Below are 14908 nucleotides of genomic sequence, written 5' to 3'. Positions count from 1 at the left end.
TTTTGGTGCTGGCTTAAACTGTACTGTCAGCAAATGTTCTGTGCTACTTTATAGAAATTAAAAATAGTAAATTTAGCCAGAGGGAGCCTTTAAGTATATCATTTTATAAGAAAGTAGGTTTAAAGAAGAGAACTTCACTATAAACAGGTGGGAGTGTCTTCTAAGGCTAAGTTCAGGTGTCGGCGTATGAAGCAGCAGCCTCAGTGGGGGCTTTGCGGCCTCTCTGACTCTGAATTAGAGTACAGCCAGGGCCGTTACTGCTCTGCCCTGTAACAGCCCCAAATGCCATTAAGGCTGTGTTCCTGTGTGCATGCCACTGAGAAAGTAGCCCGATTCAGATGCCATTTGTTCTTCATGTTTTAGGACCCCAGTGCCTGGGATGGAGACACACATCCCTGTTATCTTCCTGGACTTAAATGGTAAGTTAGGAGGTGTGTCCTGAAGGCTTAAAATTAGTGCCCACATAACATGCAGATTCCAACCCAGTGCATCGTGAGGCAATCCTGTTACCCTAAGGCTAGAGCCAGTTTGACGTGTGCCCACGTGCCCTGACAGACTGATTTGGTGTCAGACTCTCGTGTTTATGACAGTAATAGGCGTGCTTCACCATGCTCCTCACCTCTCATCCCTGCAGCTCGTGGTGCCATGTGGATGCTCTACTCCCCCAGTGTTAGGATGGTAGCAGTACGTTTTTGTTGTTGTTGTTGTTGTTTGATGGAGTCTCACTCTGTCGCCGAGGCTGGAGTGCAGTGGCGAAATCCCAGCTCACCACAACCTCTTTCTCCCGGGCTCAAGTGATTCTCCTGCCTCAGCCTCCTGAGTAGCTGGGACTATAGGTGTGTGTCACCATGCCCGGCTAATTTTTTGTATTTTTGGTAGAGACGGGGTTTCACCATCTTAGCCACGATGGTCTCGATATCTTGACCTCAGGTATCTGCCTGCCTTGGTCTCCTAAAGTACTGGGATTACAGGCCTGGGCCACCACACCCTGCTCTTCTTTATTTCTTAGGGAAAGACTTCTCTCTGGAAAGGACTACTAGCAATACTTACGAAGCGTGTTTCCTTGTGGTGTTTTCTTAGCATTATCTAATAAATGTCTCACTTTTTACACAAGTTCTTGTGCCATTCATCCCTGTATTACCTGTTTTTTTAAAAAAAAAATACTGTCATTTTTCTGATTCCCACTCACCCCCATGTAAAATTTTTGGGGCTGGATGCATTTTATGTATATCCTGCCTGTAGGAGTTCTACCTGTAGGATGGAAAATAGAAAATGGAAAGGTAGATTAAGGATCCAAAAATAAGTTAAAAGTCAGCAGTTAAATTCCTAAAACATCTGCAGAACTGTGTATTAATATGAACTCTCCTCAGTAGATGAGTGTGGCTCTCCTCTGGTTTCTTCCGCCCAGCTGACAGTGAGATGCAATCTCTGAGGCATTTAGGATCTCCTGCCACTTAGTTTATTTAGATGGAAGATTTTTCTATGCATACAGAGTTAGAGAATAATACTGATAATACAGCCACTGTCTGTTCTCCTGATGGGGTGGAAGTTGTTTTTTAATGTTTGCCCCAAGAGCGTATCCTGCTATGGTGTTCTCCTGACCTTGTAGCCTGAGGGTGAGTCTGGTCTGTTCTTAGTTAGGTTTCCTGGGTAGGTGAGGCCCTCGTGTTTGGGTGGGGGCAAGAATGTGGATAAGAAAGTGGAAAAAATAAGCTTAAGGAAGATGTGTTAGTCTGGGGATTCAAGGGGGTGATCAGGACTTCGGTCAGCATGGTACATGTACTCAGTCCCCGCACGCCCACCTCCTAGAAAAGGATCTGTGGATGTCTGCTCATTAACTACAGGTGAAGGGAAGTGGGGAGGGCCAGGCTCGGTCCTGAGGAACCAGGGGGCCCTGGTGCAGCCCTTCAGTTTCCAGCCATGCCGCCAGTGGAACCTTCTGCTGAAGGTCACTGTCAGGTGCCTGGAATCAGCCTTGCTCGTTTCTCATTCCTTCAGTGCACTAAACGGTAGGGAATTCGGGTTATAACTGGTCACTGACATTGATGAGATGACCTTGGGTAACCTCTTAGGTGTTTTGGTTTCATTTGCCTTCCGTTTAAAGTAAGGCATAAATGTAGCAGATTGGATGAGATCATTTTTTGAGGCACTTTCTTATCTGTAAGATCTGTGAAGTTTTAAATGGTCATCTTCAGTGTCATGTAAAATATCAGTGCAAAAAGCAAATGAAATTTGAAGCGGAAGAATTTTAATAATCACATTGAAAGTTAGCTAGTAGGGGTTATCCTTGAAAACGATCTCAGTATTTAATGGAGCTTCTTTGCTTTTAGCTGATGATTTCAGCTCTCAGGATAATCTTGATGACCCAGAAGCTGGTGGATGGGATGCGACCTTGACGGGGGAAGAAGAAGAGGAGTTCTTTGAACTGCAGATCGTGAAGCAGCATGATGGGGAGGTAAGGAAAGCATACCTTGGGAAGAGCAGATGAAAAGTGGTTCCTTAACCTCTCCTCGAGCTTTTTGAAACAGTTAATAATCATGAAACAGACAGTCATGCCAGTGCTTTACATTTCTCCGAATACATAAAGAAAAACGTTTCATCATGACTTCGAGAAGAACGGAGCTGGAACATCATATTGTATCAGTTCACCTTTTCCTTCCTTTCCTGGTAACTTGTACTGACCTGGTGTGAACAGCTCAGATCAGCAGCAGTCAGGAGCTTGAGGCTCCATTCCTCGACCGGTGAAAGATGGAAGCAGGGGCTGTGGAAGTGCGTCGGGGTGAAATGGCACCAGGTTTGGGATTCGCTTTGTTTAGTTAGTTTGTTTGTTTAGATAGAGTCTCGCTCTGTCACCCAGGCTAGTGCACAGTGGCAGGATTTTGGCTCACTGCAACCTCTGCCTCCCAGGTTTAAGTGATTCTCCTGCCTCATCCCCCCGAGCAGCTGGGACTGTAAGTGTGTGCCACCATGCCTAGCTAATTTTTGTATGTTTTTTTAGTAGGGGCAGGTTTTACCATGTTGGCCAAGCTAGTCTGGAACTCCTGACCTGAAGTGATTGCCTGCCTCGGCCTCCCAAAGTGCTGGGATTACAGGTGTAAGCCATTGTGTCTGGCTGAGATTTGCTTTGAAATCCTTTTATAAGGACTTATTTTTTTTTTGAGACAAGAGTTTCACTCTGTTTCCCAGGCTGGAATGCAGCGGTACGATCTTGGCTCACTGCAGCCTCCGCCTCTTGGGTTCAAGTGATCTCTCGCTGCAACCTCCCAAGTAGCTGGGACTACAGGTGCACACCATCATGCCTGGCTAATTTTTGTATTTTTAGTAGAAATGGGATTTCACGGTGTTGGCCAGGCTGGTCTTGAACTCCTGACCTCAAGTGATCCGCCTGCCTTGGCCTCCCAAAGTGCTGGGATTACAGGTGTGAGCCAACGCACCTGGCCAGGACTACTTAAAAAGGAAAAGAATAGGTGAAGGCAGTATGGTGACATCTTGATTTTAATGGTTGAATCTGAGTGATGGGTATATCACGGGAGTTTATTTTCTAATTTTGAGTATGTTTGAAAAATTATGAATATTTTCAGGAAGGAAAGCTGGTGTGTGATGCTTTGAGGACGTGTTATTACTTAGTAGTATCCCTAAGAAGCGAAACTAGGGGCAAGTGTCATCAGGAAGGGCTGAGTGGCTGTTGTAGATTCAAACATTTGAATATGGATTCTATATTAAATTATAGTGTATTGCTGTTAAATTTCCAGGATATGATATGTACCTTACTTGAAAGTGGCTGAGCTAAAGTAATAATGTGTGTGTGTGTGAGCTGCGAGAAAGAAAAGCGCAAGTGGCCCAACTGTAGCAATTGGTGCATTGTGGTGAGAGGTGTGTGGATCACTGGACTGAATTCTTGCAGCTTTGCTTGACGTTTGAGCATTTTTTAATACAAATTTTAAAAGTAAGCCAGCCGGGATCATCATGCTCTATACTTTTCAGGTGAAGGTGATTGTGGCCACACTGTCCCACTCCATCATCTCTTCAGGGCCGCTGTCATAGTAGAACTTTGCTGGTGACTGGCACGTGCCCTTGCAGCCTGAGCCAAGGTGGTTTCCTTGAAAGAGTTTTCTGTTTCTGGAGAAGAGGGAAACCTATTTCTTTTCTGTCTTCTCTGCAGGCGAAAGCAGAAGCCTCCTGGGATTCCGCGGTACATGGCTGCCCTCAGCTCAGCAAGGGCACGCCCGTGGACGAGCGGCTGTTTCTGATCGTGCGCGTGACGGTCCAGCTCAGCCACCCTGCCGACATGCAACTGGTGTTACGCAAGAGAATCTGTGTCAATGTTCACGGCCGGCAGGTTAGTGTTGAGTGGAAGAAATGCTGTAACCACAGGTGCGACCCGAGGGCACGGCTGTGCAGTGCTTCCTCTGACCTTCTGTCCAAACAAGCTCCAGGAAGCGCCAAGCTTTTCTTTCTCAAGTGACTTCTGCTGTCCTGGACCCATGCTTGCATCAAGACCCAGATGTGTCACTTGCCCCTGGACAGTATTGTTACACTGAATCTTTCTTAGAGCAAATTCACAAACCACGGTCATTCTTTTGGGTACCACACAGCCTGTCAGGGGCAAGGCCGGTGGATTGGTTGTTGCCTTTTCATCGACCAGCTGTTACTTCATTAGGAGAAGGCTGCCTATGCTTCTGTTTCCAGACTTTTTTTTTTTTCTGTGAGATGAAGTTTCACTCTTGTCACCCAGGCTGGAGTGCAGTGGTGAAGTCTTGGCTCATGGCAACCTCCACCTCCTGGTTCAAGTGATTCTCCTGCCTCAGCCTCCCAAGTAGCTGGGATTACAGGTCCCTGCCACCATGCCCAGCTAATTTTTGTATTTTTAGTAGAGATGGGGTTTCTCCATGTTGGCCAGGCTGGTCTTGAACTCCTGATCTGAGGTGATCCACCTGCCTCGGCCTCCCAAAGTGCTGGGATTACAGGCGTGAGCCACCGTGCCCGGCCAGGCTTTTGTTTTGTTTTGTTTTTAAGAGATAGGGTCTTGCTCTGTTGCTCAGGCTGGAGTGCAATGATGTGATCATAGCTTGCTGCAGCAGTCATCTCCTGGGCTCAGGTGATCGTTCCACCTCAGCCTCCCGGAAACTGGGACCCCAGGCACATTGCCACCATGCCTGGCTAATCTTTTGTATTTCTTGTGGAGTCCAGGTCTTGCCATGTTGCCCAGGCTGCTTTCTAGACCTTTTACCTCTTGCAGTCTTTGATTTGTATACTTTGGGATAAAAAGGTGAATGAGAAATGAGTGAGCCCAGTGCAATGGTGCACGTCTGCTGTCCCAGCAATTCAGGAGGCTGAGGCTGCAGGATCACTTGAGCCCAGGAGTTCGAGTCCAACCTGGGCAATGCATCTGAAAACAAACAAAAAGACATAGTCTGTGTCCTTCAAGAGCCGAGTTGATTTGCACAGGTAGATACGTAACAGGCAACTCCTCTCAGCCCGAGCTGAGCATGTGGTGCAGGTCCTCAGCACTTGTGGTGAGAATGCAGGTTAGAGAGGGAAGGATTCAGCCCAAGGGAGTTGGGGGTGGTGGGGGCAATTCAGAGAGGAGGAGAGCATTTGAACTAGGACTAGGAGGGGCATTGGCCAGGCAGAGGAGGAAAAGACGGAGTTCTGTGGATAGGAGGAAATACATGTGCAGAGAGAGTTGGGAGGGCAAGACGGGGCAGGCTTGGGGACCGTGAGGAGCACCATACCAGGGATCCTGCCTATGCCAAGGAGTGTGGCTCTCCATGTAGTTGCAGCTGGATTATGAAGGACCTTGTGCCATATGAAGGGGTTTAGTACAAAACTTCTAGGTAAGAATTTAAGGCCAGGTGCACTGATCACGCCTGTAATCCCAGCACTTTGGGAGGCCAAGGTGGTTGGATTACCTGAGGTCAGGAGTTTGAGACCAGCCTGACCAACATGGGAAAACCGCATCTCTACTAAAAATACAAAATTAGCCAGGCATGGTGGTGCATGCCTGTAATCCCAGCTACTCGGGAGGCTGAGGCAGGAGAATCGGTTGAACCCAGCAGGTGGAGGTTGTGGTGAGCTGAGATTGCACCATTGCACTCCGGCCTGGGCAACAAGAACGAAACTCTGTCTCAAAAAAAAAAAAAAAAAAAAAGAATTTAAATTCTGTTACTGATTTTGCAAATACAAGGATTTGGGAGAGTGCGTCTGGGGATCCTTTTAACCATCTTTTCTCTCTTTTTTTTGAGGCATTCTCAATACACTGACTAGAACCAGTACAGATGAAAATCTTTTCATTTAAAAGAGCACAGTGATGGTTGACAGACTCCTAGATGTAATCTCCACCCCTAAAAATTAATCTTTAGTTCCAAATGTCACACTGATATCAATCTTTGAAATGAAGACTGGCGGTAATGCCATTAAAATTGCAGTTCTTTAGCTTGGCAATCCAACATCAATAAAATACAGGTCACAGGGTTAGCTATAGATGTATATGGTGTGCTCCCATTCACTCTCTCTGTCTCCCTTTTCTCATAAGTGTGTGAGGGTTTGAAAAAGACACACCGCTCATGGGGAGCATTTTGAAGAGTGATTTTCCATTTCGGAATTAGACATCCTGGTTGCCAGGCCCTCAGACTAACCTGGCACCACCACCGGCCCCACAGGGTCCTTGACAGAAAAGGTACATTGTACAGTCACCACGTGTCACTTGGTTTTTGTTGTTTCTATTGTAGGGACAATATGTTGCCATGTTTTGTTTTGTTTTTCCTGGTTGAAACGATGTGGAAGTATTTTTAAGTCACGCCATTTTCTTTCTCAATTTCAGGTATTTTCTTCCTAAGAATGGTCATATGGAAAGCCCTCTTCTTCTTTATAACAAGAACAGGAGCTTCCATAAGACACATGTCAAGCACACATGTCAGCTTCACTAATACCATACAAATGGAAAACCAAAAAGTAGGATAATAGTAGTGTCTGCATCTCCCTTCGCCACCCTACGGGCGGCGATCTCTATGCCTTGACTGTTGTAATTAGCCTTGGCTCAGCACTGCGGGGCTAAAGTCAAGGGAGAAAAGCAGTGACATAAGTGGTCTCTTTGCATTCTGAGATGCTGTATTCTTTTTAAAAATTAACTAAAGATCATTGAATATGAAATAAATTATCATTAGGTAGGTTTGTGAAATGATGTATATCCAAGACCACATAGCGTGGCTTTGCTGTTTTCTTGGGGGCTTCGCGTGTTTCTGCCATTCCTTTTGCTTGGGGAGCAAGCTCGGTGCCTGTTTCACGTTCTCCCCCCTCTTACCTTTGTTCCCTGATGGTATTCTGCTCTCATCCCTGCTCTCCCCAACCTCTGCAGGGTGTTCAGTCTTAGCAGCATCTCAAAATGAGTCATCTATGCATTAATTCAACAGTTCAATTCCTAACTGTGCAAAGAGCATAGTCAGCATAAACAATGACCGTGCACTCTTAAATCATTCCTCGTAACGATCTTGCTTTGGTCAAGAATTTAATGCCTGGACTTGTCAATATTCATGGTACAAGATGTCTATCGTGCTGGGGAGGAAAAAAGTGTAAGCGTCACCAGTCCTTGCTTCCATCTTAGTTAGAAGGTCATTTTATTGTGTGGAACTCAACAAGCTTGTATTTCTGTAGCTAAATGCTAAGCAGCGTTCATCCATATGCCTACTGCCAGCTTACATTGTTGGTCTATATGTTTCCTATGTTGGGTGTAGGGCCTGTCACACACGGTGAGCGTCTGGTAGCTTGATTTCATATCACAGGACAACGTTGAGGAAACTGTACTTGGTGATTTCACTTGCTTAGTTGGAAACATGCTGTTTTCTTATAGTGAGAATGAGCTAGTATGTTTTACGCTGTCTTTTGTTAATGAAAACTCAATTTTTCAGGTGGGAAATCATATATCTTCTATTTTGTTTTTCTCCAGGGTTTTGCACAGAGTCTCCTAAAAAAGATGTCTCATCGAAGTTCTATTCCTGGCTGTGGAGTGACTTTTGAAATTGTCTCCAATATCCCAGAGGTGAAGGATATACAATTAAATTTACTAAAAATAAACACTTTAAAAGAGCCAACTCCCTGAAAAGTGACTTACCCAAGACATATGTATGAAGTGAAAGTGTATTTTTAGGGAAGCTATAGATTTTTACAGGAATTTTCTAATATCCATTCATAGTAAAATGTACTTGTGTCTTTAAAAGTTTTAGTATTTTGTTGAAGAACTTTCTTTTGAAAAGCAAATTAACACCTTTTTATACAGAAGATGACAGAAGAGAAACATACTGTACCAGGAAGGGAAGCAGCATAGCGTAGAGATTCCACTTGGATCCTGAAGTCAAACAGAAATCTTGTTTTTGTCATTTACTAGCAAAGTAAACTTGGGTAACTTACTTTGAACCCATATATATATATGTATTTTTTTTTTCTTGTCAAATGGGCTTAGTAAACCTTCTGCACGAAGTGGTTTTTTTTGTTTTTCTTTTTTTTGAGATAAAGTCTCGAACTGTTGCCCAGGCTGGATTGCAATGGCACAATCTCAGCTCCCTGCAACCTCTGCCTTCTGGGTTCAAGCGATTCTCCTGCCTCAGCCTCCCGAGTAGCCGGGATTATAGGTGCCTGCCACCATGCTCGGTTAATTTTTTGTATTTGTAGTAGAGACGGGGTTTCACTGTTTTGGTTAGGCTGGTCTCAAACTCTTGACCTCATGATCCACCTGCCTCGGCCTCCCAAAGTGCTGGGATTACAGGGTGAGTCACCATGCCTGGCCTGTACAAGGATCAAATAAGACAATATATACCAATTGATGTGCATGTACTAGAGAACATGTTATCGCTACTATTGTTGTTACTATGATTATTATTTTATTAGTACTGTTATTTCCCTGTCTGAACTAATTGAGATATTCAGAAGATTCAGACAAGTGGAGCTTAAATTGATCCCTGGTAGAAGCTTGATGGAAGATGTGGCGTATCCATGCTTCTCTAAGAGGTGTCCTGAACTAGACATGTATTCATTCACCCAGGCACCAGCACAGCTGGGAAGAGGGGCATCCCTTGCCAGGCCAGGAGAAGTGAGGGTACTAGGGAAAGGACTCTGAAAAGAGAAAAGTCCTTCTCCCACCCTCACCCACAAAGAGCAGGGCATAGGCAAAGGGGTGGAGACTTTGCTTCCTCAGGGGATGGAGAAGTAGGGGTGTAAGACATCAGAGGACACCCCTCCTCACCATGCCATCAACACCAGCACCAGTTCCTGTCATTTTAGGGCTTAGGATTTGTCCATTGATTCTATTGAGTATTTTAACAATAGGTGAACAGTGTATATTTTAATACAGAGATCAGCTTTTGGAGAAGAAAAATACTACACAGTACTTAGGCTTTGTTTTAGCTCTCTTATGTTGCAAAATGCTTTTCCCTCTCAAGTCATATTGGAGAGTAACTAGTTTTTCCCTGGATCTTTAAAGTGGTAGATTTGCATAGTAAATATTAACCATCTAATTTAATTTGGAGTTTGCAGAACATTTAAAAATAAAGCCTGTTTGCAGAGTTAGTCGTTGCACAGTCTTGGATCTGTAATAGATTACTCTATGTGCTTCATTCACTCTTGTTTGCAAGATTTAAAACAGGTATACATCTATGTCTAGCTAGAGACTTACTGTTTATTCTCTGTATCTAAACATTTTCTGTGTTTTCCAGTTGTTTCAGATCTTGTCTCTCTAAATGGCTTGAATGCAGTTGAGAAACAGTGACAGTTTTAGGGAACTGTCTTCATTTCTTCCTTTTCTCTCTCCATTTCCCTCTCCTTTTCCTTCTCTCCCACTGAGTTTTTTACTCCTTTTAAAAGTGCTTTTATTCTCCAGGTTTTAAAAAGGAAGAAATAAGGGGGGATCAGCTTGAAGATAAACATAACCTCATGATTGCACTGTTAATTAGCTAAACATCCAAACTGGCAAACATTGTCTCCACATTATCAAATCTTGATGATAAAGACAAAATGAAACATAAAGCTGATTGTATAAAGACTAGACCTAAAAACAAAAAGATTCCTTAGTAGGCAAGTTTCATCATGCAAAAGCCCTAAAAATTCCTTGTGTTCTGTATCACAGAAGCCCCTAGGGCATCATGGCCAAAAGAAGTGGTCCAGGGCAGAGACAGTTTCTTTCTCCTTGTAAAATTAGGATAGTGTCTGTTTTCTTTAGACACAAGTATTCTCTATTGCGGTGAAAAGAATACCCTACCAGGAGACACGAGACCTAAGTTCTGGCCTTGACTCTTGCCAGTTGTGTGGTCTTCCTCTTGTCATCTAGGAAAGAAGGATGATTCCTTCTTTTCATGGTCATTATGAGGTTCAAATGAATTACTGTGTGAGACAAAAGATTTTGGGAACTGAAGCCATCTTACAAATCCTCCCATATTTTATCTGTTTTAAAACTCATTTAAATTTTAAAAAATATCTTTGAAGTTATAATGTGTCTTATAATTGATGGTATCTTAAAATTAATTAGCAGAGGTTTTTTTAATTCCCTTAATCGTGTATAAAATCTTTGTCTTACGGTTGATAGCATTTCAGATGCAGTGGCATATGGATACACATTTTGTAATTTTGGCATTATTATAAGAAATTTATAAGTGAATAAAGTACCTGATTTTCCCTGAGAAAAGTAATTTGTTAAGAACCCACTTTGTGGCCGGGTGCAGTAGCTCACACCTGTAATCCCAGCACTTTGGAAGGTCAAGATGGGTGGATTACAAGGTCAGGAGTTCGAGACCAGCCTGGCCAATATGTTGAAACCCTGCCCCTACTAAAAATACAAAATTGGCCAGGCATGGTGATGGGCACCTGTAGTCCCACCTGCTTGGGAGCCTGAGGCAGGAGAGTTGCTTGAACTTAGGAGGTGAAGGTTGCAGTGAGCCAAGATCATGCCACTGTACTCCAGCGTACGCATCAGAGCACGACTATGTCTCAAAAAAAACACCAAAAAACAAAAACCACTTTGCTTGAAATAACTAAATACATTGATAAAGCCCCTTTCTGACTATATGTGTCCCATTTGTATGCACGGCCAGCTCCTGTCCCAGGATTGGGGATGGGCTGTACCAGAAAGCTCAGTGCAGGAGAACTGACCTAGATAACCTCTCCTTGGTTGGCTCGAGGCCTTTGGCCTCTGCCACTCTAGCAGAAAATTGAACCCAAGCTGCCATGTTCTGAGTATATCATTTACCCTGGGCTGTGTGGTGGCAGGGGCTGAAACCCTGTGTCCACTAACATCTCCATACCAGGCCTCCTCCCTGGGAGGCAGCTTGGTTCCCACCCTGTGTGGCAGTCACCCCAGTGCCTCTTTCCTTTCTCTGTCCCTCAGGAGTTTGAGGGCAGTGGGTAATGTTTCTGAAATACTGTTTTTATGGTGGTTACATTTCTGGCTAGTCTACAAAATTGTTTCTAACTAGTCATGGGTTTTTTGCAGTGGGAATGTAGTAGAGATCAGTTTTGTTGAGAATGTGCTGTGTTTCAGCTGCTCTATGTTTAAATTAACCAGCCTTTCAAGTAAACCTAGTCACCTAATCACCTTTTATTATTTCCGTGGAAAAATGCATTGGCGTTCCAAAGGTGACTTTAAAACGGTATACGTTCTGTGCATGTGTGTGTGCATGTGTGTGGGTGTGTGGGTGTGTGTGTAGATCAAGAAGCTTTTATAACGTATAACTTTCTGCTCCTCAGGACGCCCAGGGAGTGGAGGAACGAGAAGCATTAGCACGAATGGCAGCCAATGTTGAAAACCCAGCTTCTGCTGACTCAGAGGCTTATATTGAAAAGTACCTGAGGAGCGTGCTGGCGGTAGAAAACCTCCTGACTTTAGATCGCCTGCGCCAGGTTAGCCAACCGCGTGGATACGGTGGGCAGCAGAGGCCCTGGTGCAGGCTGAGTCTGTGTTTGACTCTGTAATTCAGTGTTGTTGCGTCTGAACATTTGAAGAGCTCACTCTGATGAACTTTGAATCCAGAGTGATAATAATTGGGTCATTCTGTCTTACGAAGTAACAGCCTTTATTTAATTTTTAAAAACTGTTTATGGGTACCTAGTAAATGTTTGTACTTAGGGAGCATGTGAGCTGTTTTGTTACAGGCATGTAATATGTGATAATTATAACAGCTCTGTTGAAATAGCTAGGAATGTGTATGTATCAATGGCGGATGCACATCTGCTGTACATGGTGTTGCTTTCGTGGTGTGTCTCTTACATGTGTTTTTCCTCTGTATGTTTTCTGATCCACAGGAAGTTGCAGTGAAGGAACAGCTAACAGGAAAAGGGAAGCTGAGCAGGAGGAGTATCAGCTCTCCAAATGTGAACAGAGTAAGTGTGTGGAACCCAGTCCTGTGCTCTGCCTGGGACCTCTCTCCTTTCCTCTTTTCTTGGGTAACTCTTCTCCACCTGTCAAACCCCATATCCAAAGTCCTTCCCTTCCCAGGACTGATGTCAGGGACCCTGGTCTCAACCGCTATTGGCTCTGTGCACCTCTGCCCTCTTCCTACTGATATTGTAAGGGAAATAGCACTTAAATGCCTTCCAGGTGTTTCTTCTCTTCCAGTCACCACGGCTGAGCACCGACTAAGGTGTTCAGTGAATGTTTGTTAACTAAACCAAGACTAGCCAAGTGCCCATGGCAAGCCAATGCCATTTCCTGGGCTTAAGTTATTTTTAGGTTGAGAAGGAGTCTGGACTCAGTTCACAGACCATTTGTTCACAGGACAGCCAGGGTGGTGTCCATGCCTCAGATATATTGGGCTGTTTCATAACAATGGCTTCAGCTGATTGTTGTTTTTAAAAACATAGATATAATTTATGTGCATATTGAACATGGGAGTAATTATTCACAAAGATATGCTCTCGGCCCCTTGACTTATTTCTCTTTTCCTCATTTTTGATGAAGATGTGGATATGAAAACTGACACTTCATCCTAACTTCATACCGAGAGAAGTCACAGCACAAGCATGGTGAGAAAGGGCGGCTGACCTTAGCCTTAGCATCTGAGAGAGAAGAGAGAGCGATCCAGAGTGATTGTAATTGGATCATTCTGGTTTCATGCTGGAGAGTCACAAGGCCACAGCATGGCTGCTAAGGATGTCACCAACCATCTCAGACATTTAGGAAGATCACTTTAACTCAAGAAAGATAATGGCTTATTTCTTCAGAAAATGATATATTAAAATATACTGATATATGCAGACATTGAATATTTGGGATCTAGTATTTTAGATAGTTTGTGAGTTTATTTACAGTTGCTACAAATACCCAGAGGAAGGAATCATAAGCTCAGGCCATGGTGAGATAACCAGTAACCTGGTATCTTTCACACAGAAGGAAGGGATCACCCAGTGGGAGATCTCTAGTTCAGGTCCAGGTAGTTATGACCTCAGTGTGAACTGAATATCCAGATCTTACAGGAATCTCTCATCTGAAAATTGTTCATAACCAATTCAGTGTTCATAATGTCCCAAAGACCACTAGTGTGCAGCCTTCGTCTTGACAACCTCCCTGCTGCCACCCAACTTGACGTTTGATTGACTGGGTTGGCAAAGGCTGGCACTGCCTAGACCACATGTTGATGCTCTAATGCGTAAAGAACTAACTCCCCTTTCTTTCTTCTTCAGTTGTCTGGAAGCCGACAAGATCTCATTCCATCATACAGTCTAGGCAGCAACAAGGTAGGTGTCTTTAACTATTTCTGTCACTTTTAAGGCCCGTTTTCAACTTTTATCTTCTCAAATCTCAGGTTATTTTTGCAAGCCAGAATTTCCCCTACTCACATCTGTATTATGTGAAACTTACTGGAAAGTGTTTAGGGTTCATTTCTTTTAATCTGCCAATTAAATTAAGGTTTATTAGATTCTCTGACTACTGGGGTTGAAAAACAATTTTTCTGCTAAAGCTTGTACTTCTGTCTAAATTTTCTTTCTATTTCTGTCAGAAAAGAAACTTCAAATCAGGTTTTTATAGTGAAGTATTGATATGTGATGATTGAAAATTTATGAGAAATAAAAGTATATCTAAAAGTTAACATTATTTGTGAGAAGAAAAAGAGAATGGAAATTTTGTTCGCTGGAATTTATTTACTGTAATAGAGCATTCTCTGTTTAACAGAGTTTTAAGCATAGAGAACTCATCTTGTTTACTTAAAAAAGGTTAGTGCTCCTTGAAACTGTCTTAGCTGGGCCCCACACATGACAATTTGTGTGTGTCACTTTTGAGGGGTCTGGTTAGATGTTGGCACTGCCAGCCGTGTGCAGCGTGCCCTGTGTTGATTTGCAACCCTTGAGGAGGTCAGTAGTGGCTGTGGTCTTATGAGATGGTCTGATGTGAGGGAGTTGTTTTCGAATCTACAAAGCAGAGTGACGGAAATTGGCTGCTTCATGACAATTCTTAAAGCTGGATAGGGTTCATTACGCTATTTCTGTTGTTAATTATTCTACGCTTTGCTTTTGTGTATGTTTGACATTTTCATTATAAAAACTTAAGAACAGTGAAGATGAAGTTGATGCATTAATTAGGCACTTTTTTTTTTTTTTTTTGAGATGGAGTTTCACTCTTGTTGCCCAGGCTGGAGTGCAATGGCGCCATCTCGGATCACTGCAACTTAACTTCTGCCTCCCAGGTTGAAGCAATTCTCCTGCCTCAGCCTCCGCAGTAGCTGGGATTGCAGGCACCTGCCAACATGCCTAGATAATTTTTGTATTTTTAGTAAAGACAGAGTTTAACCATGTTGACCAGGCTGGTCTCGAACTCCTGACATGATGTAATCTGCCTCCTTGGCCTCGCAAAGTGCTGGGATTATAGACTTGAGCCACTGCTCCCAGCTGGAGACTCTTTTTTCAGATCTAGATTATTAGTAGTTTGCCT

General features: G+C 43.6%; 1 protein-coding gene across 2 annotated transcripts in view; it reads left to right on the top strand.

Annotated features, from left to right (window-relative positions):
- Positions 1–14908, top strand: part of KIF13B (kinesin family member 13B) — a 194428-nt gene that overhangs the window by 140412 nt on the left and 39108 nt on the right. For both annotated transcript variants that reach the window (XM_021665164.2, XM_064368766.1), the window contains exons 29-35: positions 364–419; positions 2331–2455; positions 4163–4339; positions 7946–8038; positions 11731–11883; positions 12286–12363; positions 13663–13716. In XM_021665164.2, coding sequence (XP_021520839.2) covers positions 364–419; positions 2331–2455; positions 4163–4339; positions 7946–8038; positions 11731–11883; positions 12286–12363; positions 13663–13716 — 736 coding nt within the window. The remainder of the gene's footprint in view (positions 1–363; positions 420–2330; positions 2456–4162; positions 4340–7945; positions 8039–11730; positions 11884–12285; positions 12364–13662; positions 13717–14908) is intronic.

This window comes from Aotus nancymaae, unplaced genomic scaffold (assembly GCF_030222135.1).
Source record: "Aotus nancymaae isolate 86718 unplaced genomic scaffold, 86718_ANA_hifiasm-v0.15.2.pri h1tg000079l, whole genome shotgun sequence".
NCBI lineage: Eukaryota > Metazoa > Chordata > Mammalia > Primates > Aotidae > Aotus > Aotus nancymaae.
This window is presented reverse-complemented; position numbering and strand designations above follow the sequence as displayed.